At 53.3% G+C, this 23891-nt stretch overlaps 10 protein-coding genes across 10 annotated transcripts; 4 read left to right on the top strand and 6 right to left on the bottom strand.

The window, feature by feature from the left end:
- Positions 1 to 67: 67 nt before the first annotated feature.
- J4E86_001118 (uncharacterized protein) lies at positions 68 to 1598 on the bottom strand (the record flags this gene model as incomplete). Its single annotated transcript, XM_051441688.1, has 2 exons — positions 68 to 951; positions 1001 to 1598. The coding sequence occupies 2 exons, from the start codon at positions 1596 to 1598 to the stop codon at positions 68 to 70; spliced, it is 1482 nt and encodes a 493-aa protein (XP_051307859.1).
- A 247-nt stretch (positions 1599 to 1845) lies between these two features.
- On the top strand, positions 1846 to 3612 carry J4E86_001117 (uncharacterized protein; the record flags this gene model as incomplete). The annotated part of the gene is made up of 1 exon (XM_051441687.1): positions 1846 to 3612. The coding sequence occupies one exon, from the start codon at positions 1846 to 1848 to the stop codon at positions 3610 to 3612; it is 1767 nt and encodes a 588-aa protein (XP_051307858.1).
- A 544-nt stretch (positions 3613 to 4156) lies between these two features.
- On the top strand, positions 4157 to 5777 carry J4E86_001116 (uncharacterized protein; the record flags this gene model as incomplete). Its single annotated transcript, XM_051441686.1, has 2 exons — positions 4157 to 4205; positions 4258 to 5777. The coding sequence occupies 2 exons, from the start codon at positions 4157 to 4159 to the stop codon at positions 5775 to 5777; spliced, it is 1569 nt and encodes a 522-aa protein (XP_051307857.1).
- Positions 5778 to 6081: 304 nt separating this feature from the next.
- Positions 6082 to 7218, bottom strand: J4E86_001115 (uncharacterized protein; the record flags this gene model as incomplete). Its single annotated transcript, XM_051441685.1, has 2 exons — positions 6082 to 6242; positions 6291 to 7218. The coding sequence occupies 2 exons, from the start codon at positions 7216 to 7218 to the stop codon at positions 6082 to 6084; spliced, it is 1089 nt and encodes a 362-aa protein (XP_051307856.1).
- Positions 7219 to 7562: 344 nt separating this feature from the next.
- On the bottom strand, positions 7563 to 8297 carry J4E86_001114 (uncharacterized protein; the record flags this gene model as incomplete). The annotated part of the gene is made up of 1 exon (XM_051441684.1): positions 7563 to 8297. One exon carries the CDS (start codon positions 8295 to 8297, stop codon positions 7563 to 7565), a length of 735 nt encoding a protein of 244 aa, XP_051307855.1.
- A 4378-nt stretch (positions 8298 to 12675) lies between these two features.
- Positions 12676 to 13098, bottom strand: J4E86_001113 (uncharacterized protein; the record flags this gene model as incomplete). Its single annotated transcript, XM_051441683.1, has 1 exon — positions 12676 to 13098. The coding sequence occupies one exon, from the start codon at positions 13096 to 13098 to the stop codon at positions 12676 to 12678; it is 423 nt and encodes a 140-aa protein (XP_051307854.1).
- Positions 13099 to 16287: 3189 nt separating this feature from the next.
- J4E86_001112 (uncharacterized protein) lies at positions 16288 to 18046 on the top strand (the record flags this gene model as incomplete). Its single annotated transcript, XM_051441682.1, has 4 exons — positions 16288 to 16464; positions 16518 to 16904; positions 16956 to 16995; positions 17052 to 18046. 4 exons carry the CDS (start codon positions 16288 to 16290, stop codon positions 18044 to 18046), a joined length of 1599 nt encoding a protein of 532 aa, XP_051307853.1.
- A 675-nt stretch (positions 18047 to 18721) lies between these two features.
- Positions 18722 to 19595, top strand: J4E86_001111 (uncharacterized protein; the record flags this gene model as incomplete). The annotated part of the gene is made up of 3 exons (XM_051441681.1): positions 18722 to 19113; positions 19163 to 19231; positions 19301 to 19595. The coding sequence occupies 3 exons, from the start codon at positions 18722 to 18724 to the stop codon at positions 19593 to 19595; spliced, it is 756 nt and encodes a 251-aa protein (XP_051307852.1).
- A 203-nt stretch (positions 19596 to 19798) lies between these two features.
- On the bottom strand, positions 19799 to 20782 carry J4E86_001110 (uncharacterized protein; the record flags this gene model as incomplete). The annotated part of the gene is made up of 1 exon (XM_051441680.1): positions 19799 to 20782. One exon carries the CDS (start codon positions 20780 to 20782, stop codon positions 19799 to 19801), a length of 984 nt encoding a protein of 327 aa, XP_051307851.1.
- A 994-nt stretch (positions 20783 to 21776) lies between these two features.
- On the bottom strand, positions 21777 to 23414 carry J4E86_001109 (uncharacterized protein; the record flags this gene model as incomplete). The annotated part of the gene is made up of 1 exon (XM_051441679.1): positions 21777 to 23414. One exon carries the CDS (start codon positions 23412 to 23414, stop codon positions 21777 to 21779), a length of 1638 nt encoding a protein of 545 aa, XP_051307850.1.
- Between the last annotated feature and the right edge of the window lie 477 nt (positions 23415 to 23891).

Here is a 23891-nt window from a genome sequence, read left to right as displayed (position 1 = left end):
AATGTTCCTGTCTAGTAACGCCGATAAATGCTCATCATCATAACGTCTGGACTGGCTGTTCTCAGGCTCATGCATCAACAGCCATCATCATCGTGTCGTCGCCATCGATGCCTACAGCCGGAGGCTCGATCATGACACCCCGTCCCCTTCCTTGAAGCAATTCCCTTCGTACCTCCGCGCTAATGCTCCTGTGACCTCTTGTGAGCAGCAAGTCAAGCAGCGCCTCTCGTTGGTCCTCGGTGATGTCGTTCCTGTATCTTTGCGCAAAGGCAAGCAAGCACTGATGCCAGATTACAGGCAGTTTTCCGGTGTTGCCAAGGTCGCCAGCCACAGACTCGGTGTCCATGGCGTCGGCACTGCTGGCGCCCACGCCGCGGAAGCGCAGGAAGTGGAAGACGAGCGCGTCGATGACCTTGAAGGGTAGGGCGTACTTCTTCTCGAGCAGGGTCTTGATGAAGATGTTGCAGGGGCCGGCGGCATCGGGGTCGGATGACATTTGCTCGGCGGCGATTTCACACAGACGGTGGAGGGCGGCTGCGGAGTGTAGGACGGGAACGGACACCTTGGCTACAACGGATGCCACGATCGTGGCGTCGCGCTGGGTGCAGGTGACGTCTGTGAGCATGGGGAAAACGACACCCTTGAAGAAGGCGCTGGGCTTGTAGAGCGCCTTCTTCAGCGCATTGTACAGATGCACATTGAGCTTGTGTGTCTCTCGGATGTTCTGTTGTACTAAAGGTAGCAGTATAGTGTTGAGGAAGGTCTGCGCCGTTCGCGGGTCTCTGGAGATGAAGATTCGGGTAGCAGCGAAGGTCGCGTTGGGTGTCCAGTCGTCAGGACGTGTGATGGCAACGAGCGTTTCCCAGGCAGGGATCGTGGGCAGGATCTTGAAGGGCTTGGGCAGCTTGCCGCTCTTGTAGCGGCTGAGAATCAATCCAATTTTTGAGTATACTGTGCAGGCTTAGTAAAGTTATGAGATTATGCAGTGAGGATGCTGTACCTTCGACGACCTTTGCTGGTAGTTCGATTGCGTCTTCTGGAGCACCACCGCCTTGAATCTCTGGTTGCTGTACTTCGCCTCCGGCTTCATGCGCAGCGATCTTCTCGAGGATGAGCGCTGCGAGATCTGTGCCGGGACCTGACTGTTGCGCTTCCTCGCCAGGCCATACGATGGGGTTGTCGTCTGTTGGTATGAATTTGTTCCACGCTGCCAGATCGTTCGCATCGATCTCAACCTCTTCCACCTCCTCGTCGTCCTCACCCCATGCTTCATCGTCGTCTTCGCCTTGAATCAGATCCTCTCCTGGCATGTCATCCTCTCCCATGCGTGTCTCGAAGTCAAAGGCTGGGTTGGCTTCTTGCGGTCTCCGGACCTTGTTCTCCCTCGCATCCTCCTCTTCCAGTTCTCTTCCGATTTCCAAGATTTTGCGCGAGCTCTTGGAGTCTACGTATTTCTGCTCATCGTCTTCCTTGTCGCTCTTGTTTCGCTTTTGTCGCTTCGGCGCCTTGCTCTTCCACGGGTCGGAGGGCGCATATTCTTCGGCTAGAGGGTTGTGTCGCTGGTCGCGCACACCAGGCGATTTGGGTGCTTTCGGCATGGTGGGTATGTGGTCGCGAGCGGAGGATCAGAAGAGGCGCAATGTCTTTTTCTGAAGTTTTAGTAGGGTCGTGGGTGTATTACAGACGTTTTTCAAAGTTGGCGGCTGTGAGTAGTAAAAGTTCGAGAACGGGATAAATTTTGGTGGGGTCTGCCTAGCGCCGCAACTTGCATGTCCAGGGTCGTGCCTTCCAACATAGCTACGAGCAGCTGTCGCGCTTTCCACTCCAGCTACATCCACCCTCAAAATGGCCGACTCACACCCTCCTTCGCGTTCCAATACACCCACACTCGTGCCTCCAATGCGGCGGCCACTCGAAGGAGACAATGCGCCCGCTGTCTCGTCTCCGCTCAACCCCAATCCCGATGCGGCAGCGCGTGCCAGACCGAAAGCTCCTGCGCGCGAGCAGAGAGAGAAGCGCGAGACGATCAAGAAACGCGAAGCTTCGGCGTCGACTCGCCAGGCCACCCCAAGCGCAAAGTCTAGCAAGAAAGAGCGTCCCTCAGCCGACTCACCCATGCGATATTCCATCCCCGAGCCCAGACCGTCCGACTATGAAGCGCCAAAAGACAGCACGCTGGTGTCACATGAGCCGAACCCCATGTACGCGCCTGATGGCGTCACTGAGCTGAAGAAGCCACACGATATCGCCTGGAACAAGAAGGGCTACAAGTACACCCACTGCGTTGCCGACCCGCTCTTCCGTCACAAGCAATACTACAGACAGAGCGACTCTAGGCCGTATGGACCGCGAATGAGCCACGAAGACTGTGACAGATGGTTTCACTTCGATAACAGCGCGACAATCGTATCCCAGGAGAAGGGCTGGCGCATGGGACGCGGGAACGTAGTCGCAAGAGAAGGCAGGATATACTATGAGGTCAAGGTGCTAAGAGGCATACCCAAAGACGGCCCAAAGGATCCTATCGACCCTAAGACGGGAGAGACGAAACCTGGTCCACACGTGAGAATGGGTTGGGCAAGGAGAGAAGCGCCGTTGGACGGACCCGTGGGCTTCGACGGCTACAGCTACGGCATCACCGACGCGCGCTTCGAGGCGCAACATCGATCCCGCGCGTCCAAGATCTTCAAGCCGCTCCCCAAGAACGCAAAGAGCAAGCACATGAAGGCCAGGCCCCCACATGGCAAGCCGATGCCTGTTGAGTATGTTATAGATCAGCATGTTCAGGAAGGCGATGTGATAGGACTTGAGATTCAGCTGCCTTCGCTCTCAATGCATCGCAAGGTCGTCGAAGGCATCTACAACCCGGCCGTAGATCTAGGTGATGGGTTTGATACCGTCAGTAACCAAGATCCATTCGACCGTCCCATCGACATCATTCGCGATCGCATACCCGTCCCGTACAAAGGCAACTTCTACTTCGAGCAGCTCGACTACCAAGTCACAAAAATGGTGGAGGCTTACCACGATCGCGGTCCGGTACCCAAGATACACCCCTCGCCGAATCACGAAGACGTCAGTGTACGATCACTACCACACTCGCACATCAAGGTCTACAAGAACGGTGAGGAGGTCGGCATCGCTTTCGAGAACCTCCTAGCCTTCCTTCCTCCTGCTAGTATACCATCAGTCGAAGCTATCAAAGCTGGTGCGCGAACAGGCTTTGACGATGGCATGGTAGGATATCTACCAGCCATTTCACTGTTCAATGGTGGTGTCGCCCAGGTCAATTTCGGTCCCGACTTCTGGTGTCCGCCCGAAGAGATGGTACAGCAGCGCGAAAAGGATACACAGATGGTCGACGGTGATACAACCGAGCAGCAGATTCCAGATGGCCGTAAACTGCGGGCTATTGGCGAGCGATACAAGGAACAGATTGCCGAGGACGTCGTCTGGGACATTATCGATGAAGTCGACTTCTTCTCCCAGGACGGAGGATGGGAGTACAAGGGCGAGGCTCCTCAGGACGTGGCAGGCAAATCTACGCCTAGGGCGCGTGGCTTTGCAAACGCGGATGAAAACATTGGTGTTGAGGTGGCCAAGCGATACTAATGAAGATCAAAAGTCGTTCTGGTTTTCAGTGCATTGTAATCATAGCGAGGCGTATAGGTATACCCGTTATCAATGATTGATATGCATCTCTCGACGTTTTATCTGGCGCCATTTCCGAATTGTCAACCTCTCTTGTCTGCTCCGATGCGATCGCCACGTTTGCGCCTTTGGTCCATTCGACAGATGACAGCCTTTGTCTACGGCACTTCGGCTTCTTGCTGCACCGAATGGCCGCCTAATCGTGTCACGTACAGCTACACCTTGCTAAGAAATTTCGCGCCCTACGCCCTACGCGGTGTTACAACCATTCGCATAAATTCCGTCCTCAAATGTACTCTGCCAAAGAAGGCAATTAGCGCGGAATTAGCGACATCGGACATCCTAAACATTTAAACTAGCGCAACGTGACCGTTTGCGCCAGCATTGAATATATACCACGTATCCTGAGACTCAATTATTCACATTCATAAACCATAGTCTAGAGAAGTCAATTACCTTCTTCTTGTCTTCTTGCACACATTACTCCTTATCCCACTACCCCGCCATGAATTCTTCACATTTCCGCGAAGCGGCCAAAGGAGCCATTGACGAGAGTACGTGCTCCCAATCTCACCTGACAGAAGCGTAAATTGACTTATTCTCAAGTCGCAACTTACTACGACACCCTCGAGGAACGCCCTGTGCTCCCCTCCGTCAAACCAGGCTACCTGCGCCCGCTACTCCCCGCCTCCACGCCCGAAGAAGGCGAAGCATGGGAGACCATCCAAGCAGACATCGACCGCGTCATCATGCCAGGCCTAACCCACTGGCAAAGTCCCAAATTCATGGCCTTCTTCCCGTGCAATTCGTCCTTCGAGGCCATGATAGGCGATATGTACAGTGGAGCCTTCAACGCCGCAGCCTTCAACTGGATCTGCTCGCCCGCGATTACAGAGCTTGAAACTGTTGTTATGGACTGGATCGCCAAGCTCATCGCTCTCCCGAAAGACTTCCTCAGTGACGGCGAGGGCGGAGGCATCATCCAAGGCACCGCCAGTGAAGTCGTACTAACTGCCCTTGTTGCCGCGCGCGAACGCCTCATCCGCCGTAAACTGGGCGATATGCCAGAAGGGGAAGAAAGAATGGACAAGGCAGCCGACATCCGGGGTAAGCTCGTCGCGCTGGGTTCCGAACACGCGCATTCGAGTACGCAGAAAGCGGCTATCATCGCAGGAACCAGATACCGCAGTGTACCCGCATCCAAGGAATCGAATTACAGCGTCACGGCATCCGCCCTGCGTAAGACCATCGAAGAGTGCCGTACGAAGGGGCTGGAACCGTTTTACTTCACCGTCACGATTGGTAGCACAGGCACTTGCGCTACGGACGACTTGGAAGGTATCGCGGCGCTTGCGAAAGAGTTTCCTGACCTGTGGATCCATGTCGATGCCGCGTATGCGGGCTCTGCGCTTGTGTGTCCTGAGTATCAACATTTGTGCAAGCCGATTGCGGCGTTTGACTCGTTCAACTTCAATCTGCACAAGTGGCTGTTGGTCAACTTTGATTGCTCGGCTTTCTTTGTGAAGAAGAGGAGGGATTTGATGGATACTTATAGTATTACGCCAAGTTACCTGCGCAACCCTCATTCCGAACAAGGCCTCGTCACGGACTACAGGGATTGGCAGATTCCTCTCGGTCGTCGATTCAGGAGTCTGAAGGTTTGGTTTGTGTTGAGGAGTTATGGGGTTAACGGTCTGAGGCAGTTCATCAGGAAACACATCAAGTTGGGAGAGTACTTCCATGAACTACTGCTTTCGAAGCCGGAACTGTTCAGCGTGACTACTGGGCCGGCGTTTGGACTCGTCACATTCCAGGTCAAGCCGAACATGGCTTCGGGTACGGCGAAGGCGGCGAATCAGGCTGACCCGTCGCACGAGGCACTGCAGAATGACTTCCATACTGATGCTGAGGCCCAGTACAAAGAGATGGTTAATCAGAAGACGAAGGAGGTTTACGAGAAGATTAACAGCAAGGGCGATTTCTTCCTGACAAGTACGGTTGTGGGTGGACTGTATGTTATTAGGGTGGTCAGTGCGACGATCAAGAGCGAGGAGAAGTGGATGAAGCAGATGTTTGATGAGTTGGTGAAGGCTGCGGGAGGCAAGGGCGATGAGAAGGCGGCTTGAGTGTAGCTTGTGTTAGTCTTATGCTATCATTCCTCCTTCATTCCTTCCACATGCGACACAAAGCCATGGGTTTTATAGAGATTGAAAGAACATGTACACAACGCAGCACCGTATCTACCATATGCATGCCACTTAGGGTCTACATGAGCGCTTCGCTACCTAATCTGCGGCCTAGAAGTATCTTGTGGGTGCCAGGCCTATCCGAGAGTTCACGAACATGGCAGCGTTGATTCAACGTAGGAGGAAAAGGGGGCATGAAGCCCCAGGGGCTCAAGATAAAATTGTATGATTCGAAGTGGTGTCATCACTCCAACCGTAATATCCGCACTGCGTTTCCACCAAGAACATCCTGTGCTTTCTTGTCATCCGTCGAAAAGGCTTTTGAGATAGCCCCATAGTTTGCGTTGACACTATGCCATTCCTTTGCGTCTTCTTCGAGCGGTGGGAAGAATGGGTGATCAGTGCCTGCTAGCGTTAGCTCCTAGTCTCACGAATACGTGCAGTGATGCTTACCAAACAATAACCGATCAGACCCTGATGCATCGAGAGCGGCCTTCAGTCCCACTTCCGAGTAAATAACCGCATCCAGGTAGATGTTCGTCTTCAGAATATCCCACACATCCCTCCTGTTCTGTGTCTTACCATGCTTCTTCAGGTGACCATCGTGCAAAATGCAAGACTCAATACGACCTGCGAGGAACGGTAGTGTGCCCCCAGAATGTGCCAATAGCACACTGAGCTTTGTAAACCGATCCCAGACGCCGCTCAACAGCATCCTCGTCACCGCAATGGTTGTCTCCAACGGGAAGCCGAGCGCTAATGGTAGGACGTGTCCGTATTCGCTCGCTCGCGGTCCGTAAACGGACGTAGGTAGGCCGTAGTGCGGGTGGAGGAAGATGAGTTGTTGGTGCTTCTCCAGTGCTGCGTAGACGGGATCGAGGTTCTCGTCGTCGAGCCCTTGTCCAAGGCCTGAAGTGCCCATGATGACACCACGTGCGTACTTGAGTGTACTTAGTCTCTCGATCTCGGCGGTTATGACTTCAGGCGATGCGGAAAGCGGGAGGGTGCCGAAGAAGTACAATCGACCGGGGTACTGTGAGCATTGGTCATTGACATCGTCGTTGATCTTCTTCGCGGCTTCGCCTGCTTCGTCTGCCGGGAGGAAGTCTAGCCAAGGGTTTGCTAACGAGATGACGGATTTGTCAATCTTGTGCAGGTCCATGAAGGCTATCTTTTCTTTGATCTCGTAGTACTCGGAGCCAATTGGGCGGCCGCGGGAGGTTGAAGGTGTTGAAGGGTCATCTTCTCCGGGAAGGATGATGAGACGTGCTGAGTCTGGCGCATCGGGGAATGTTCGAACGTATGGTACGGTTGTTCGCGAGCGTAGTAGCTCCATGTATTTGGGAGGGTAAACATGGGTGTGGACGTCTACGATCGTCATGCTGGCTGATGGGACGCGTTTTACGCGTCAACGTATGAGTGGAAGGTGCTGTGGTGGTGTATTGACACTTCAAACGCGTTATTGGGAGTGAAAGAGAGGCCAAAGAATGGTCAGACTATTCCGTCTGACAGACAAGACGTATCGTGGATGTTTTGACCCTGGTGGGGTAGCTCGAATTGCCCCACTACCGGGCGTCCAGCATCCCACCTTCCCCAAGCGGCAAGAAGCTATGGAGCCGTTGACGGAGATGGCCGCGATGGATATGTGTCACTTTGATATGTCGAAATGTCCTGTTACGTACTGCATTCGGGACGAGTTTAGATGGTCAGTGGAACTGCGGCCGATCAAGCCCATGTCCTCAAGAAGACGTTCGGCGGCTTGTCCCAGGTCTCGAACTCTGCATCCACCTCCCACGGAATATCTCCTGTACCCTCATCCTTGAACCCCAGTCTCCTATACACGGGTCTTCCCATAGTGCTTCCCTCTGTTGTGCACTCCAAGTTGCCCCTCTTCTTTGCCTCCTCAAGACCGACCTCCACCAGCTTGGCAGCAATGCCGCGACGCTGGTATGCTGGATCAACAGCACAGCAGTCCAATGTGAAGATAGCGGGCGGATTGCGGCCTGACTTCTCGACTTCTCGCATGTATGCGATACGTCGTTTCCATAGTGAGTTGAACATTTGCGTTGCAAACCGCCGTTTCTGGTCGTCGTAATCAGTGAGAGCTTCCTCCATGTCGCCGTAGAACGGGTCGCCATAGCCTTCCACGAACGACAGCTGCTTCCAGATGGCAATTCCAGCAACTCGTCTTTCGCCCTGATTATCTGGATCAGGCACGGTGGCCTTGAGATAGAGGGCATTGGGTTGTCCGTCTTTGTTGGTGGTGATGGACTGCCATCTCTTCATCAGGATCTGAGCTTGCTTCGCCTGCCCTTCTTCCGTGTCCCAGCCGGGTGTCATCAGTCGCCATAGGGCATCTTTGGCTTGGTGGCCGAAGGCTTCGGAAAGACAATGCTGCGCTTGCCTAAAGTCTCGTTCTGTCTCGCAAGGTGATATGATGATGTCGTTATTCGCGGTCATATTGAAGGTAAGCAGAAGTGGTGTGAGTGCAGTTGTACTTTACGTGGAGTATGTTGGGGAACACGGCGGATTTATGTCTGGGGTTAGTACACTAGAATCGAATGACTAAAGACCCATAAAACGCCATCGCCTTAAGTCTCGCGGACAACTCTGCTGATGCCTATTTCTTGGCATGGTATCCCAATGTAGTATCGCATCCTGATGAAGAAGACGAGTGTCAGAGTTCAAAGGAAACAGCGTCATAACGCAAGTCCACTATGAGGCATTACGCTGCAGGCAATATTATAGAGAAGAGCTAGCGAGGAAGTTGAATGCACCTATTGAGATGAGCTCAGTGAAGGACCTTGGAAATCGACGTGTGCGCGTGGAGATGCAAAAGGGCGCAGAGAGGGTTGGGATGGGAGCGTGGTTGGCAGGCGACGGCTAGCGTGGCGCAAATCAATTAGCAGGGATGACGCGCTCGCGCCTGCGACACGCTTTCGCGTTCTCCCTGGGCGCCTTCCATCTACTCCACCAACAACAAACACACACCCACCAACCCTCCCTTATCACGCGCTTGGGTGTTGTATCTGTCCTTCACATCCTCAAGATGCCAGGAGCCGTCACAAGAGCGCCGGCGAAGCGCGCCCTCGCCGAAACATCCAGCACACGCACCAATGTGCAGCCGTCGCCCCACTCGTCCAAGAAGCTGAAGCTCCAGAATGGCAATGACAAGAGTAGACCGCCAACCAAGACGGTCAATGGCTCCTTCAACTCGAGCCAGGTGGGCCCGAGCCAGTTCGAGGAGACGCTGGAGAAGATGACGCAGGACATGGAGACACTGAAGAAAGACAACACAGAGAAAGACCAGCAATGGCGGCGGCCTGCCTTGCCCGAGGACTTCAATGAGATGACACAAAACCTTGTCTTCCAACAGATCGAGGCTGAAGAGGGCGTGTTAAATGGCGGAAAAACAACCGTCAAGCTCTTTGGTGTCACAGAGGTGAGAAGCGTGCACATGGCATACATCGACTTTGACTGACCGTATATCATAGACTGGTCACTCCGTTCTCATCCACGTCACTGGCTTCCAACATTACTTTTACGTCGCCGCACCCCTTAACTTCCACAAAGAAGACTGCGAACCGTTCAAGGTCTTCCTCGAGAGCGAATGCCAGAAGAACTTCAACCAACACTCAGCTGTCATCGCGTCGGTACAAATGTGCATGAGAGAGAACATCCTGCGCTTTCAGGGCAATCAGAAGAGCCCATACCTCAAGATTACAGTGACTGATCCGAAAATGATCAATCGCGTGCGGATGATGGTGCAAAAGGGCAATGCCAATTACAAGCGACTCTGGCCGGCCAGAGAGGACGGTATCCTCACATTCGACAACATCGCCTACGTACTGCGCTTTATGATCGACACCAAGGTCGCCGGTATGTGCTGGGTCGAAGTTCCAGCAGGCAAATACAGAATGATCAGCCCCCGCGACCGACACTCTAACTGCCAGATTGAGGCACAGCTACACTACAGCGATTTGATCGCCCACCAATCTGAAGGCGAATGGGCCAAACTCGCCCCCCTTCGCATCCTCTCCTTCGATATCGAGTGCGCTGGCCGCAAAGGTGTCTTCCCAGAGGCGAACGTCGACCCCGTCATCCAAATCGCAAACGTCGTTACAAGATATGGAGAACCAAAACCCTTCGTCAGAAACGTCTTCTGTCTGGATACAGTCAGCCCGATCGTTGCGACACAGGTCTTGTCATTCCAAGATGAGGGCGAGATGCTGATGAAGTGGCGAGACTTCGTAGAAGAGGTCGACCCAGACGTCATCATCGGCTACAACATCAACAACTTCGACTTTCCATATCTGCTCGACCGCGCAAAACATCTCAAGCTACAGAAGTTCCCGTATTGGTCCCGTCTAAAGACGGTACAGTCCAAGGTAGAGAGCTCGAATTTCTCGAGTAAACAACTAGGAAACCGAGACACAAAGACTACCAACACCAACGGTCGTCTCCAGCTTGACCTGTTACAGCTCATTCAGCGAGACCATCAACTACGCAGTTACACGCTCAACTCGGTGTGCGCTCACTTCTTGAAAGAACAGAAGGAGGATGTACACCACAGCATGATCACAGAGCTGTTCAACGGCGACTCCAACTCCCGGCGACGATTGGCTGTATACTGTTTGAAGGATGCCTATCTACCGCAGCGATTGCTCGACAAGCTCATGTGTCTGGTCAACTACACGGAAATGGCTAGGGTTACAGGTGTGCCTTTCAATTACCTTCTTGCCCGTGGACAACAAGTTCGCTTCATTAGCCAGCTCTTCCGTAAAGCACTCGACCATCAACTCATCGTTCCGGACCTCCCGAACCAAGGCGACAGCAGTGACCAGTACGAAGGTGCGACCGTTATTGAACCCAAGCGCGGCTACTACAAGGAACCTGTCGCGACCCTCGATTTCGCATCGCTATACCCCAGTATCATGCAGGCCCACAACCTGTGCTATACGACCTGGCTCGACAAGCAGACGGTAGAGAAACTCAAGATGAAGAAAGACGAAGACTATATTGTCACTCCAAACGGTGACATGTTCTGCACAGCGAAAACTCGGAAGGGACTCTTGACCGAGATTCTGGAGGAATTGCTGGGTGCGCGTAAGAGGGCGAAGAAGGAGTTGGCGATCGAGACCGATCCTTTCAAGAAGGCTGTGCTCAACGGTCGTCAGTTAGCTTTGAAGGTCAGCGCCAACTCGGTTTACGGTTTGACAGGTGCCACCAACGGAAAGCTACCGTGTCTTGCCATCGCCAGTAGTACCACAAGTTTCGGTCGCCAAATGATTGAAAGGACCAAGGCGGAAGTCGAGGCAAAGTACAACATCGCGAACGGATACACACACGACGCAGAGGTCATCTACGGTGACACGGATTCCGTCATGGTGAAGTTTGGTACGTCCGAACTAGCGGAGGCGATGAAGCTGGGTGAGGAAGCTGCGGACTACGTCTCTTCGAAGTTCGTGAAGCCAATCAAGCTGGAGTTCGAGAAGGTCTACTTCCCCTACCTGCTCATCAACAAGAAGCGTTACGCTGGTCTCTACTGGACGAATCCGCACAAGTGGGACAAGATGGACACGAAGGGTATTGAGACGGTCCGCCGTGATAATTGCCGCCTGGTCCAGACTGTCATCGAAACTTCGTTGCGCATGCTCTTGATCGACCAGGACCCAGAAGGTGCCCAAGAGTAAGTCATTCCGCCATCTCCGCAACTTCATCACTAACATCGGATAGATTCGTCAAGGAGACCATTGCGGATCTGTTGCAGAACAAGGTGGACATGTCTAACCTTGTCATCACCAAAGCCCTTACCAAGCAAGAGAACAAGGACGGGACAGGTGGTTACGCCAACAAACAAGCACACGTCGAGCTTGCCGAACGCATGAAGAAGCGCGACGCCGGTTCAGCGCCTGCTCTGGGTGATCGTGTCGCCTACGTTATGATCAGAGCCGCCACCGGTGCGAAGAACTTCGAGAAGTCTGAGGATCCCCTCTTTGTCCTCGAAAACAACTTGCCCATCGACACACGTTACTACTTGGACAACCAACTTGCGAAGCCACTGGGCAGAATCTTTGAGCCTATTCTAGGTGAGAAGAAGGCAGCCTCGTTACTCACTGGTGATCACACGCGTTCCATCACCGTCGCGGCACCCACGGTGGGTGGTTTGATGAAATTCGCCAAGAAGACATCAACATGCATGGGATGCAAGAAGCCACTTACCGCTGCGCATGAGAAGGACGGCGCCGTTTGTGAGAACTGCCGACCTCGTATCGCCGAACTCTACACAAAGACGCTAGGCAAAGTCAGTGAGCTTGAAGTTCGCTTCTCACGCCTTTGGACCCAATGCCAGCGATGCCAGGGCAGTGTTCACTGTGAAGTCATCTGCGCATCCAAGGATTGCCCCATCTTCTACATGCGCATGAAGGCGAGGAAGGATGTTGAAGACGCAGGCAAAGAGCTGGTGCGTTTCGACAAGGACGCGGCGCTGTGGTAATCGGTTGGTATCCTACAAATAGCATGTAATAAGTGTGTGGTGTTTTTGGCGTTTCGATGGCATGGATATCCGTCTGTACAAATATGGGGGCTCACTGAGCATGATTAAGATGCGTAGCGATATCAGCATGTATCTCAATGAATATTGTTGCAATCACTTGTTGCATTTTTTTTTGTCTTGCGATTGTTCCAGTGAAGGCGCTGAACCGCATCCGAACTTCCTCGGTGCTCCTTCCTTCCTCACGAGCCGACTCTTGTCTGCGACGGTTTACTCACCACCTGGTGTTCTTTGCACATCGCCACAACACAAGCTCAATGCTTTGGACTTGAGATTGCAAAAGCATCAGCGCCACATGCCCTCGAAGCCCCTCGTCCCTCCACTACCGAAACCCTCCTGTTCACGCGCTTGCCCCTCGTCCAAATCATGCGTCTCGCTGCTCTCCAGGCCAGCAACAAACATCTGAAAACTCCAGAGCAAGGTTTGGAATAACATGACCTCCTTCTGTTCTCCGAGCAGTCTCGCAATGACCTCCTGCATCTCTGGAGAAGTAGTCCTAGTGGCTGTTGCGTACTGTGTCTCGAATTCGGTGTAGGCCACGACGTAGGCGTTGTTTTGGGCGACGTAGAGGTCTGTGAGCATGGTTTGGTGGGCGCGGAGGGTGGTGAGGAGGGCTGAGGAGGATTTGGCTCCTGGAAGCAGGGGTATTGCGAGTGTGATTGGGTGGCGAGCTGTGAGAGCTGGTATGCTATGTTGGGAGTCGGACATCGTGGCGGCGGTGGTGGTGGTGATTTTGAGATCTGGGATCAGCTTTGAAGCTCCAGGCATACCTGAAGGTGGCGAAAGTAGGCGATGTCACGGCTGTGATCGAGGCCGACGGGAGAGGGTGTGCGCGAACGCGAGAATCGGAGTGAAATGGTAGGACATGCAAAATGATCTTCATTGCCTGGCCAGAAGGGTGTAGGTAGCCGTGATGTATGTACTAGCAAGAAAAAAAGCCGGACTGCAGGCTTGCAATGATCTCGGTGAGATCTTTCAGTGCCCTCGTACCAGGATAGAAGGACGAGAAAACTTCATGTTGGGCTCATATTGGTCGATGCTCTGGGATTTCTCGGTGGTAGAGTGTCCATCTCTGAGGGAGTATCGAATTTCCTTCTTGGTGGTAACCAATCTAGGCTTGTCTTGTTGTCCGCCGCGAAATCTTCTTCGCTACTCCGTGTGACATTCCAGTGTGTATCCCGCCTAGAAGTCCCATTCCTGCTACTGCCAGTTGTAACAGCATCCATCTTGATCGTGCCTGCGTTGTTCTGGTCTGCTCCAGATCCACTTGGGCTGTGCCGAACGTATCCATTCGTATCATAGGATATGCTAGGCGTGTGGGCACGGCGAAAGAACACAGCAAACGCAGGGCAGCAACCAATACAGATAGCTACAGATGACTCAATGAGCGTCCAGAACGCTAGCCAGGTCGGACTGGGTGCTGTGCTTTCTCCGGACTTTCGGCCGACCTGTATAACGCGTAGAGTGGCGAAGGTGATGCAAACGAAGCCAGATGCGAAGAGTGCGATGATAGCGATCTTCTGCGCGCGTACCATTTGAAGGTTCCAGACAAGTCGGATTGGTAGAAACATGACTGGCAGCATTAATACCAACATTTTAGTAGGAAGGATCTATCACATACTCATGAGGTCTGATAGAATATCAACAGCGTAGGACATGTACAGGCTAACAAGCTGGGCATGTATGTTTCGGGGAGTATTTGGGCAGTCTCCTCTGACTACCAAAGCGGTGAAGTCGGGACAAGAAGTAAGATAAGAAGCGATACAGCCGAGAACAGACTACGTCGGAGGTTTTAGTGTGGTTAAAGAGCATGCGATAACATAGACTTACAACGATGCAAAATGTGAACACTGCCCACCAAAGTCTTGTCCATACACGCGGAAGGCCCTCTAGTAATTTTTTGTACAGTGCTAACAGAGACAGCTTGACCGACCATAGCGTTAACCAGAACAGTACAGTGGTAACGAACACGATCCGAACGTTGAGGACGAAGTCGGACTGGAATGTTGGCCAAGGTTCAAGTGATCCTACCAGAACCTTTGAAATGTCGAAGATCGTAGAAATGTTAACAAGATAGCATATCGACAAGGCGAGGAACAATGCAAAAGCCAGGTATATGAGATAGTCTTGCAACTCCATAGCTTTGCGCCTCCGCACCTGCACGCCTATACGTACGAGCATGATGGCTGAAGCTAATACCACCATAGCGTAAGAAGCCCGAAAGAACTCGGGCTCTGAGATGATCTCTTTGTACTGGGCAGACATGGCTCGGTGTCTGACATCGGACTGTATCGGCCGCTGACTGACCTCGGGTGTATAGAAGGGAATGCGCAATGATGATAGAAGAATGTAGTCACCACAGTAGACATCGTCCTTTTTTCTTTCTGCCTAAACAGCACATATCAATCCCCAAGGTGATCAATAATCTTATGCTCAAAGAGCGGCCAGCTGCAGCATAGATCTAGAAAAGCAGGTCCCCATAAAGTGCGGCACAGTACATCAGTGGTGCCCTCGCTGCATGAGGCATAACAGGGGTCGGACACGGCCCGGCGTGGGAAGCGAATTAGGTCGATTCCTCTCAGGTTGGGGCCAAATCCTTGAGGCTCGGTTAGCAGATGGTCAATCTAGAATTGAATCCTACGGTGGCGATATCTAGGTGTGGACATAACAGCCGTCCAAGAGCTTCGGCCCCGGCCGTCGCGAGCGAAAACTTAGTCTTGTTCGTATATGTAGAGCGTTCCAAGTCAAGCCAAATGATGGTTCTGAACGGGAGGCGTTCTGGCATCCCAACAATATGTAATGGGGTGATGTGAGTCATGCTGCGATGCGTCTCGCATCGTGCTATGAGAGCGGCGAAGCTTAAACGCCACTTCGGATGTTCTGGCGGATGCAGGAACGTTAGTGCCGCTAGGTAAAACAAGGGGCTGTGCCGCACGGGCGGGGGCTTATCTAGGCCGTGGTGGCATTGGCGGAGACACCCCAACCTCACGAGCCAGCAGCCCACATATCATTTAGCCACCACTTCCATACCAGCACACGTATACGCATCTTCCCACGACTGTCGTCGCAAAACATGTATACCTAAGTTCTTTTCAATACTGAGTCATTTGCGCATTCACCGGTCCGAGCGAGCGTGTCTCTCCGCAAACTCATCTTCACCTGCGGGCGTCTTTTGAACGGGTGCTATGATGCGAAGGATGCTGCCGTGTGCAGTGGGGTCATGCAGACCAGGGGAAGAGAACTATATGCATGTAACGTGAGCGTTGGCATGGATCTCGGTAATACCGCCTCTTCGTCATTTTAGTTCAGACACAGAAGCGCGATGTACGAAGTGAGTGTATGTCTCACACGCAGTCCGTACCTAGGTACATGGGAGATTTTACCCACGCAGGAACGAAGACCATGACTGCCAGACTTTTGGACCCGATTGACGAGCGTCGCAACTACGAACGTATAGAAAAGCACACCCATGGAAATATTTATAAGATGGTGTTTAGTTCATCTAAAACTACATGTTGAGATCTTCAGTGGATTAGAAACAGACAGGGGTTCAGCTGACTCATCCCGAGGTCTTCGATGTAGACATGTGCACTGCATGCCAGCTTACCCTTTCTAAGACTGAAGGCATATACAAGGATAGAACCGCCAACAAACCCGTCGATGTCGGGCTACAGCATCCCCCGCGCCCGGCAAATTGGTGTCGCCGAGAATTTGCATGTAAGGTTGGCGTGATAAAAGGATCTCGTTCCCTACTACTGGGTCGCAACCACCATCATTACAGATTCCTTCCTGTAAATGAGCAGCGTTCTTCCTGTGCCCAGCACCTTCGTGTCACATTCGGGCAATTCTTTTCGTAAACCCTGTTCGTAGATCGACCCTGCTTTTCCGATCGAAAGGATGAAGTACGCCGTCTCATCTGCTGCCTTGGTGGCAGGCGTTGTATCCCAAGCTACTTTCGAACCCGCAGACTTCAATGTAACTGAGGCATTACTGAAAAACGGTGTTGATGTCTCTGCTTTACCCGAGCTTGCACCTCTAGCAGAGAGATCCTTATTGGATGGCTGCTCTATCGCCGTAAGTACTGATTAACGAGCATGCAAAATCCGTAAAGACTAAAATGTCGTCAGTGTAACTCGTTGAAGTTGATCTTTGGTGACGACCAAGTCGAGACACAGTCTGAGGCCGCATACGATGCGTTCATCGGCGATTACTGGGCCGGCCAACAAAGAGACATCTCTCCACAATGTGTCTTCAAACCTGAGAAAGCCTTGGACGTCTCAACTTCTATCCTTCTCTCACGTCTTACGCAATGTCCTTTCGCCGCTAAGAGTGGAGGCCACTCAGCAGTACCCGGCGGCTCGAACATCGAGGGTGGTATCACGATCAGTTTCGAGAAGATGAACAAGACAACAGCATCTTCCGACAAGAAGAGCGCTACGTTCGAGCCTGGCCAAACATGGTACGACGTGTACACCAAGCTGGAGAAAGATGAAGTTGCCATCATTGGTGGTCGAGTAAGTAGGACTCTGTGAGAATAGAGAGGCGTATCACTGATGATTGCTTAGGTTGCTAGTGTCGGTGTGGGTGGGCTAACTCTAGGCGGAGGTAAGAACCGATATGTCACAACACTACCAGTCAACATGCGCTGAACCAATCTTCAGGCATCTCATACTTCTCAAGCGAATACGGATTGGCATGCGACAACGTCATCTCGTATGAACTGGTCACCGCTTCAGGACTTATCATCAATGTCAGCAAGGATTCGTTTCCAGACCTCTACTGGGCTCTTCGAGGGGGTGGCAACAACTTCGGTATCGTCACCAAGTTCAACGTCAATGCTATTCCCAGAGCGCCAACCATGTGGGGTGGTATGCGAACATATTACGGAAACCAATCCGAGACTCTCATCAAGGCGTACTACAATCTCGGCATGAACGGAAAGAACGACGGAAAGGCACACCAGATCTTGTCGTTCGGCTATGGAGCTGAAGTCGGGGAGATTGCTCAGGTCGAGTTGGAATACTCAGACCCTATCACTGACGCACCAGTCCTTACCGAGTACAATAGCATCAAGGGAGCAATCTCGGACAAAGCTGGAATCAACAGTCTCGCAAACCTTACCTCGCTCCTAGCGGCCCCAGGTGCAGCTGCTCGACAAGCGTTCTGGACCTGGACGACTAAGCTTGACCTAGAAATGGCCACTCTGGCTAAAGACACCTTCTTCGAGGAGCTTGACACTATCCTCGACGTACCCGGTCTTCTTGGAGCCGTTTCGCTTCAGGTGCTGACCGACCCTATCATTGAGAAAAGTGCCACCAATGGGGGCAATGCGCTTGGGCTCGACCCTAAGGACGGCCCTCTCATGTTAGCTCTTGTCTCCATGAGTTGGGCCAACAGCGCGGACGATGACAAGATGAACAAGTTCCACGCACGCATCAAGGACCGCTGTGTGGCGGCAGCCAAGGCCAAGGGCAAAGCCAACAGATATCTGTACATGAACTACGCTAGCCCGTGGCAGGATCCCGTTGCTGGATACGGTCCCGCGAATAAGGCTAGATTGCAGGCCATTTCCAAGAAGTATGATCCTACCGGTGTGTTTGAGATCCTCCAACCGGGCTACTTCAAGCTCAACGGCCCACCACGGAATGATTTGTAAAAGGTTCAATTTTGCACATCTGGCACACGGTAGCCACAGTCAAACAATCAATGTTTTTCATATGATCTATTCTTCTCTCCAATTGCGCTGCTGTGATGAGTCTCTGCTTTCGTGCTCACTTCTTATCTTTTGTCTCGGTGGTGTCACTGCCGATAAACCCACGTTGGCGATTATCTCGCGTTGACTGGAGGTAACCAGTTGAAAAGACATTTGATTGACGTCATGAGCGACGGTTGAATGGTGGTTGCGCGATTGGCAAGGACGTCGATACAACGAAGTGAAAGTGGCTTCACGTGACACCCTTCCGACCAAGTTATTATCGGCCTGTATCGTGCTGGAGGCTATCTCATGAGTACTGCGCATCTTCAAATGGCTCTTACTTATAGATCGCAGCAGCTTCGGCGCCATTGAAACATCAGATGGTCTGCAGAAGCGGTGTATAGCCGCTCAGTGAGCGCCCGCAAACGCGCAACAACGAGAAAATTTGCTAGACCCTTTTTCTTTACGCGACGAAATCCCACACTTTCTCAAGTCACAAAGTTTTTCGTTCGCCCGTTACCTGCGTCTTCCCAATCGCATCCCCACAATAGTGCCCACCGCCGTCGCCCGATCAGTCAGTACATCAACAAGCCACCTCCGAAAGTGTGGCCACCAATTTCGGCCCCTCAAGACACCATGACGTCGCATTCCCGTCTGCCTCCCGCCGACCCCGCCCTCGAAAACGAGAAGCTGGTGGCGCAGCTCAAGCTCGCGCGCGATGAGATCGACGGGCTGAAAGCTCACAACAACAATCTCATCCAGTGTCTGCTGGAGAGCGAGCGAGCATTCGCTCGTCTCAAGGCGCTGAACGAGAAGGGCAGTAAGCGCAAGCGCGGGGACTTGCCGTCGCCGTTTGAGGAGGGTCCAGATGCGGACGAGAGCGCATCCAAGACGGAGGAGAGGCCTCAGGCCAAGTTCTTTGAGAACTTGGTCTGTGGTATGTCGAAGCCGCAGGAGGAGAAAGAGGGAGCAGAGGAAGAGAAGGAGAAGCCTCGTAAGAAGGCGAGGACTCGTCGTCGCCGTCACAGGTAAGCATACTCACTACGTCATTCTTTCATGCTACTAACATGTTAACAGAGACAAGCCTGTCACCAACGTCGAGGCGGATACGGCCGTGGAAGAGGTCTACGATACTGCTCTGTCAGTGTTAGTATACTTGCCGAAGAAACCGTATATTTGTCTAGGTCCTTCATATGACGTCGCTAACTTTTGCAGGGTCGAGAACATAGCTGACTCCATCCCAACTCCCTGGGGCTGGAAGGTCTCAAAGCAGCGCCTTGCTGTATGCATCCGCTGCTTCGAAAACGACAGGCGGTGTGACTCCGGGGAGCCATGCCAGAGCTGTCTGAAGAACTGTGCCAAGTGCCAGCGGGCGAGGTGTGCCAACTACAAGGCTGGCACTTGTTCCGTCCCAACTTGTACAAGGGTACATGAAGATGACGAGCGGAAGTACAAGAGGACCGTAAGTGCAGGTCATGTCAGCAAGAAGGACATGGTGGCCGGACCCTAGGATATCTGAGAAGGCATGAGGGAGCCTGGAGGTCGTCAGCTCGACGGCGGAGATAGAAGACACCGCCCCTGAACCAATGTAGCCACAAACATCATCGTAGAGAACTAGGTTTGATAGCGGAAAAGTACCCGAAGGACAGCACACCTCACCATATCATAACTTCTGAAGCCTCATAATACAAAGTAGCCATTATAACAATCCCCTCAACCCAGCATACTCCTCTTCCTCCCTCTCAATCTAACCCCTTCTAACCTCTTTAGGACACCCCTAGCCCCCTTCCCACACTCCCCATACGCCTTGAGCACTTCCTGGAACAGCGGCTCCGCGGCGGGATGTGTTGCCGAGAACGCCCTCTCGAGGACGTAAAGATCAACAGCCTTGTCCTCATCTTGTATACTAGCGGTTGTGAGACCAAAGTCGATGAGGAAGATGTCGCCAGCTAGCGAGTTGGTGTTGGATTCTTGCGGAGGGTCTGCAGGAGGAAGGTCTGGAGGTTCTTCGCCGTTCATGGCTGCTTCGCGGAGTGTGCTCGTTGTCTGCTTTCCGCGTGGTATTCGTCGTTGTGGTTGTTGTGCTGGCGTGTCCTGCGACTTGGGTGTTCGTAGCATGATGTTGCTTGTTGTGAGATCTCCGTGACATACTCCCAGTTCGTGAAGCTTGCCTACTTCCCGTCCGACTCTTCGCATTAGGTCTAGTATTTCTTCCTGTCCTTCCTGCGCTTCTGCATTGCCACTCGCAGCTGCATCTCCTCCTCCAGTCTCCGCGTCTTTCTTCTCTTTTTCTCTCTGCATGACTTGATGTGCCCACCCGTCCAACACTTTCCTCACAGTCCTGCCATCCACATACTCCAGCACCAACCAGCCCGCATCCCAGTCCGCGCCAATCACCCCCGGTACATTAACGCCATCCCTCTTGACCCTTATAAGACTTCGTGCCTCGGCTAGTAACCTCTGCTTTGTAAGGCGCTTGTCTAAAGTGGGATGTCTGTATGGCTTTGGTGGGCGGTATTTGACGACGACGGGCGTATGGGGGGTGAGAAAAGTGGTCTTGTATACAAGAGCCTCGGCGCCTTGTGTTATGATTTCGAGCGCATCCTGAGAGAAAGGCGCGGGAAGCGTGTGGAGGGGACGCGACGTTTCGGGCGGTGGTGGGGGTTCGATTGGAGGGACGACAGGCGGCTCGGCCATTGCGATGCGGTTTGTATTGATGGGCGTGGCTTGCTGCGAGTTGTTGGTTGTGTATGGACCAGAGGATGACGTATTGAATATGCAGGGCGTAGGCGATTTCGGGATGTGTGGTGTCGAGTGGAGATATTTTGGTGTTGACATTTGAAGCTTCGCAGTTGCCCCGCGATGCGACACCAGCCTTCAGCCCTGTCACGCTTATCGATTCTCTAGCTTCAACATCACGCGAGCATCTTGTCGATCACCGTTCAACGGCCATGGCCACACTGCAGTACCGAGATTAGCTTTTACCCTGACCGAGTCGCCGTTGAGCACAGATGGAGATTACTTCTCCGGATTTGCAGACTCATTTCATGAGATTGCAAGCTGTGTCACGGACATACAAGGGTTGCTGCTAGCCAGTGCCTGACTTTCTGGGGAAAGTAACCCTTGAGTTAAATCATGGGCCTCATCTCACAATTGAATAGCGTTCGTTTTGAAAGCGAGTGTGATTGCATTTAGGTATCTCATCCTACATGATCCACTCTTCCTTGTGCATCGCCTGGTTGCGGCGGTAGCGAATGGATTTGGTCAAAAGCACAGTATCTTCCAACAAACAATGGTAACACAGAATTGAAGCCCCAAGAAGGCAGTGAGCTCCAGCCACAGGCCATTGAGCTCACGTCCATAAAGCATATCCCAAGTCGCCCGCCCAAATCGCCGGGCCAAAAACCGTAGAGCGTTCCCGCCATGCTCATTAAAAGCAGTTCGCATAAGAGTCTGGGGAAACAAGAAGAAGGGGTGGAAAAGGAGATCTTCCCAATGGGCAAGAGACGAATGGTAATCGTGATATTCGAAAGATGGCAAAAGTGACCTTGGTCAAGTGCAGCAAACAAATGAACTAACAAACAAGGAAAGCTTCGTAATGGGCCGTAACAAGAGGCGTCCGGAGAGCGCCACAGTAATATGCACAGGGGAAGAGACTCCCGGTTTTTCTTTCCAATCCGTGATTGATAGCTTAGAACACGGTGCTCTTGCGCTTCTCAGCGCTGGTAAGAACAAGCTTGGGCATGCGGCGTTGGCCAATCTCCTCGGGACGGATGTCGACCAGGCCGCCTCCGACGGAAGCACCGTCATCGCTGCTGACACTGTTGGCGGTGTAGGAGCGGTTGATGGAGTTGTCGCGAGACCGCTCCTTGGACGCCTTGCGCTCTGAGCCGATGGCGCCGTTGGCAACAGCGCGGAGGCTGCCGATGCTGGGCCTGCCCGAGAGGCTGCCACTTCCTCCGCTGCGAACACTGTCGGAGTCGTTGTCGGACGAAGGGAAGTGGTCGCTGTCCGGCGAGGCGCTTCCGCTGCCGGTACGGTGAGCGCGGCGGCCGATGCCAGCTCGCACAAGGTTGCCCACGGCCTGGCGGCGTTGACGAGTGGCAAAGTTCTTGCTACCCTCATGCTTGGTGGTGGGACGCTCCTTGAGCTCCTCGATGGAAGGAGGGTTGCGAGGCTGACGAACTGGGTGTTCTCCAGCGCGTGCTTGACCAGGGCCGAATGTGCCAGTCATCGGGGTGGCAGGGAAGCCGACCGGGCGGGTAAAGGCAGAGCGAGGGCCCTCCTCGGTCTTGCCATCAACAGCAAGGGAAGACAGGTTCTTCTTGTGGCCGCGACGGAAAGCGTTGGCAGATGGCGGCGGGAGCGGGACTACATCCTGAGGTGGGGTGTTCGACTTCTTCGGCGGCGAAGTGCTGCGCGAACCCCAAGGGCTGGGATTGCTCTCGTTGGGAGGAGAGACGTGGAGCACTGGGGTGTCGACCTTGGGCGGCGAAGTAGCGAAGCGGGGAGTAGGCGGCGGCGGCGAGTGCGACAGACCAGACATACCATTCTGAGTCTGCATGTCGCCGTTGTCCTGCTGGTAGCTCGGGTCAACAACGTACTGGTACTGGCCAGTCATCTGGTTGAAGACAAGGTAGACACCAGGCTGATTGGTCTCCTGGATGGCAGCGGTGTTTCCAAACTGCTGGCCATAGGCGTTCATCTGAGGAGTGTATGGCGTGTTGGGGTACTGCTGTCCACCGCTCATGTTCATGTTGCCGAACTGCTGGGTCGTCAGAGCAAGGAGTTGCTGCTGGAGCTGCTGCTGCCTCTGGGCAAGGTAGAGCTCGGTAGCCAGGAGCTGAGCCGCAACATTGGGGTCCATCTCGCCGTCATCGAACTCGAATTGGGGAGGGGCCAGGACCTGGTTGTAGAAGTCAGGCTGCTGCTGTTGTTGCTGGTACTGATTGACACCGCTGAAGCCAGAGCCGATGGCAGTCTGAGGACCACCCTGGTTGGTTCGGTTGAACTGCCTGGAGTTGTTGGCGTTGTTGGCACCAATATTGTGCTGGCGCTGCGAGTAGGGAGCCGAAGCAGGGGGCTGCGCAGACGTGGGAGTCTTGGGCGCAGTGCGGAGGCCGGCCAGGAGGTGGGAGCGGCTGGTGCGAGGAGTCGCAACCGAGTCCTCGGCGATGGAGGCAACCTTGGGCGGCGAGGCGACGCTGAGACGCTTAAGCTGAGCGCCCTTGCCGCGAGAGGCAAAGCTCGAGGTGGGACCGCCAAAGCCACCCTGGGATTGGAAGTTGTTGTAGGTCATCTGAGCAAGACCGCCAGCGTCCATGCTCATTGTGGTGGTCTAAGAAGAGTTGCGAACAAAGAGTAAGGTGCAACAAGGAGTATGCTAGGCGCACACGGGGAAAGATACAGAATCGAAGAAGGCCGGAAGAGGGAGTGTTGGCAAGACGGAAACCGAGCGTGCACCGACGAGACGTTTGCTGTGAGGCAGGGTGCGATTTGGCTGGCGATTATGGGATTAAGGATCGTACAGATCGGGATTGTAAGGTAGAGTTGATATCGAAAACCGGCCGATGGGCAATGTAGTTGGAGCTATTAACAAGTTCTTCGGGCGCCGTGTCGTTTGATGTGCTGTCAGAAGGATCGAGTGGTGACGGCAGCAGGCGCGGTCTGGCAGCGGCGAAGATATTTATGAAGGGGAATAGACGAACATGCAGCGACGGGATCACGGGCAGACAAGCTGGTGGTTGATGCGTCGGCTGGCGAGCTCTTCTTCTCTCGGGGGAGCGACGGGACTGGCGCGCTCGCA

This window comes from Alternaria arbusti, assembly GCF_024043155.1.
Source record: "Alternaria arbusti strain BMP 1465 chromosome Unknown scaffold_1, whole genome shotgun sequence".
NCBI lineage: Eukaryota > Fungi > Ascomycota > Dothideomycetes > Pleosporales > Pleosporaceae > Alternaria > Alternaria arbusti.
This window is presented reverse-complemented; position numbering and strand designations above follow the sequence as displayed.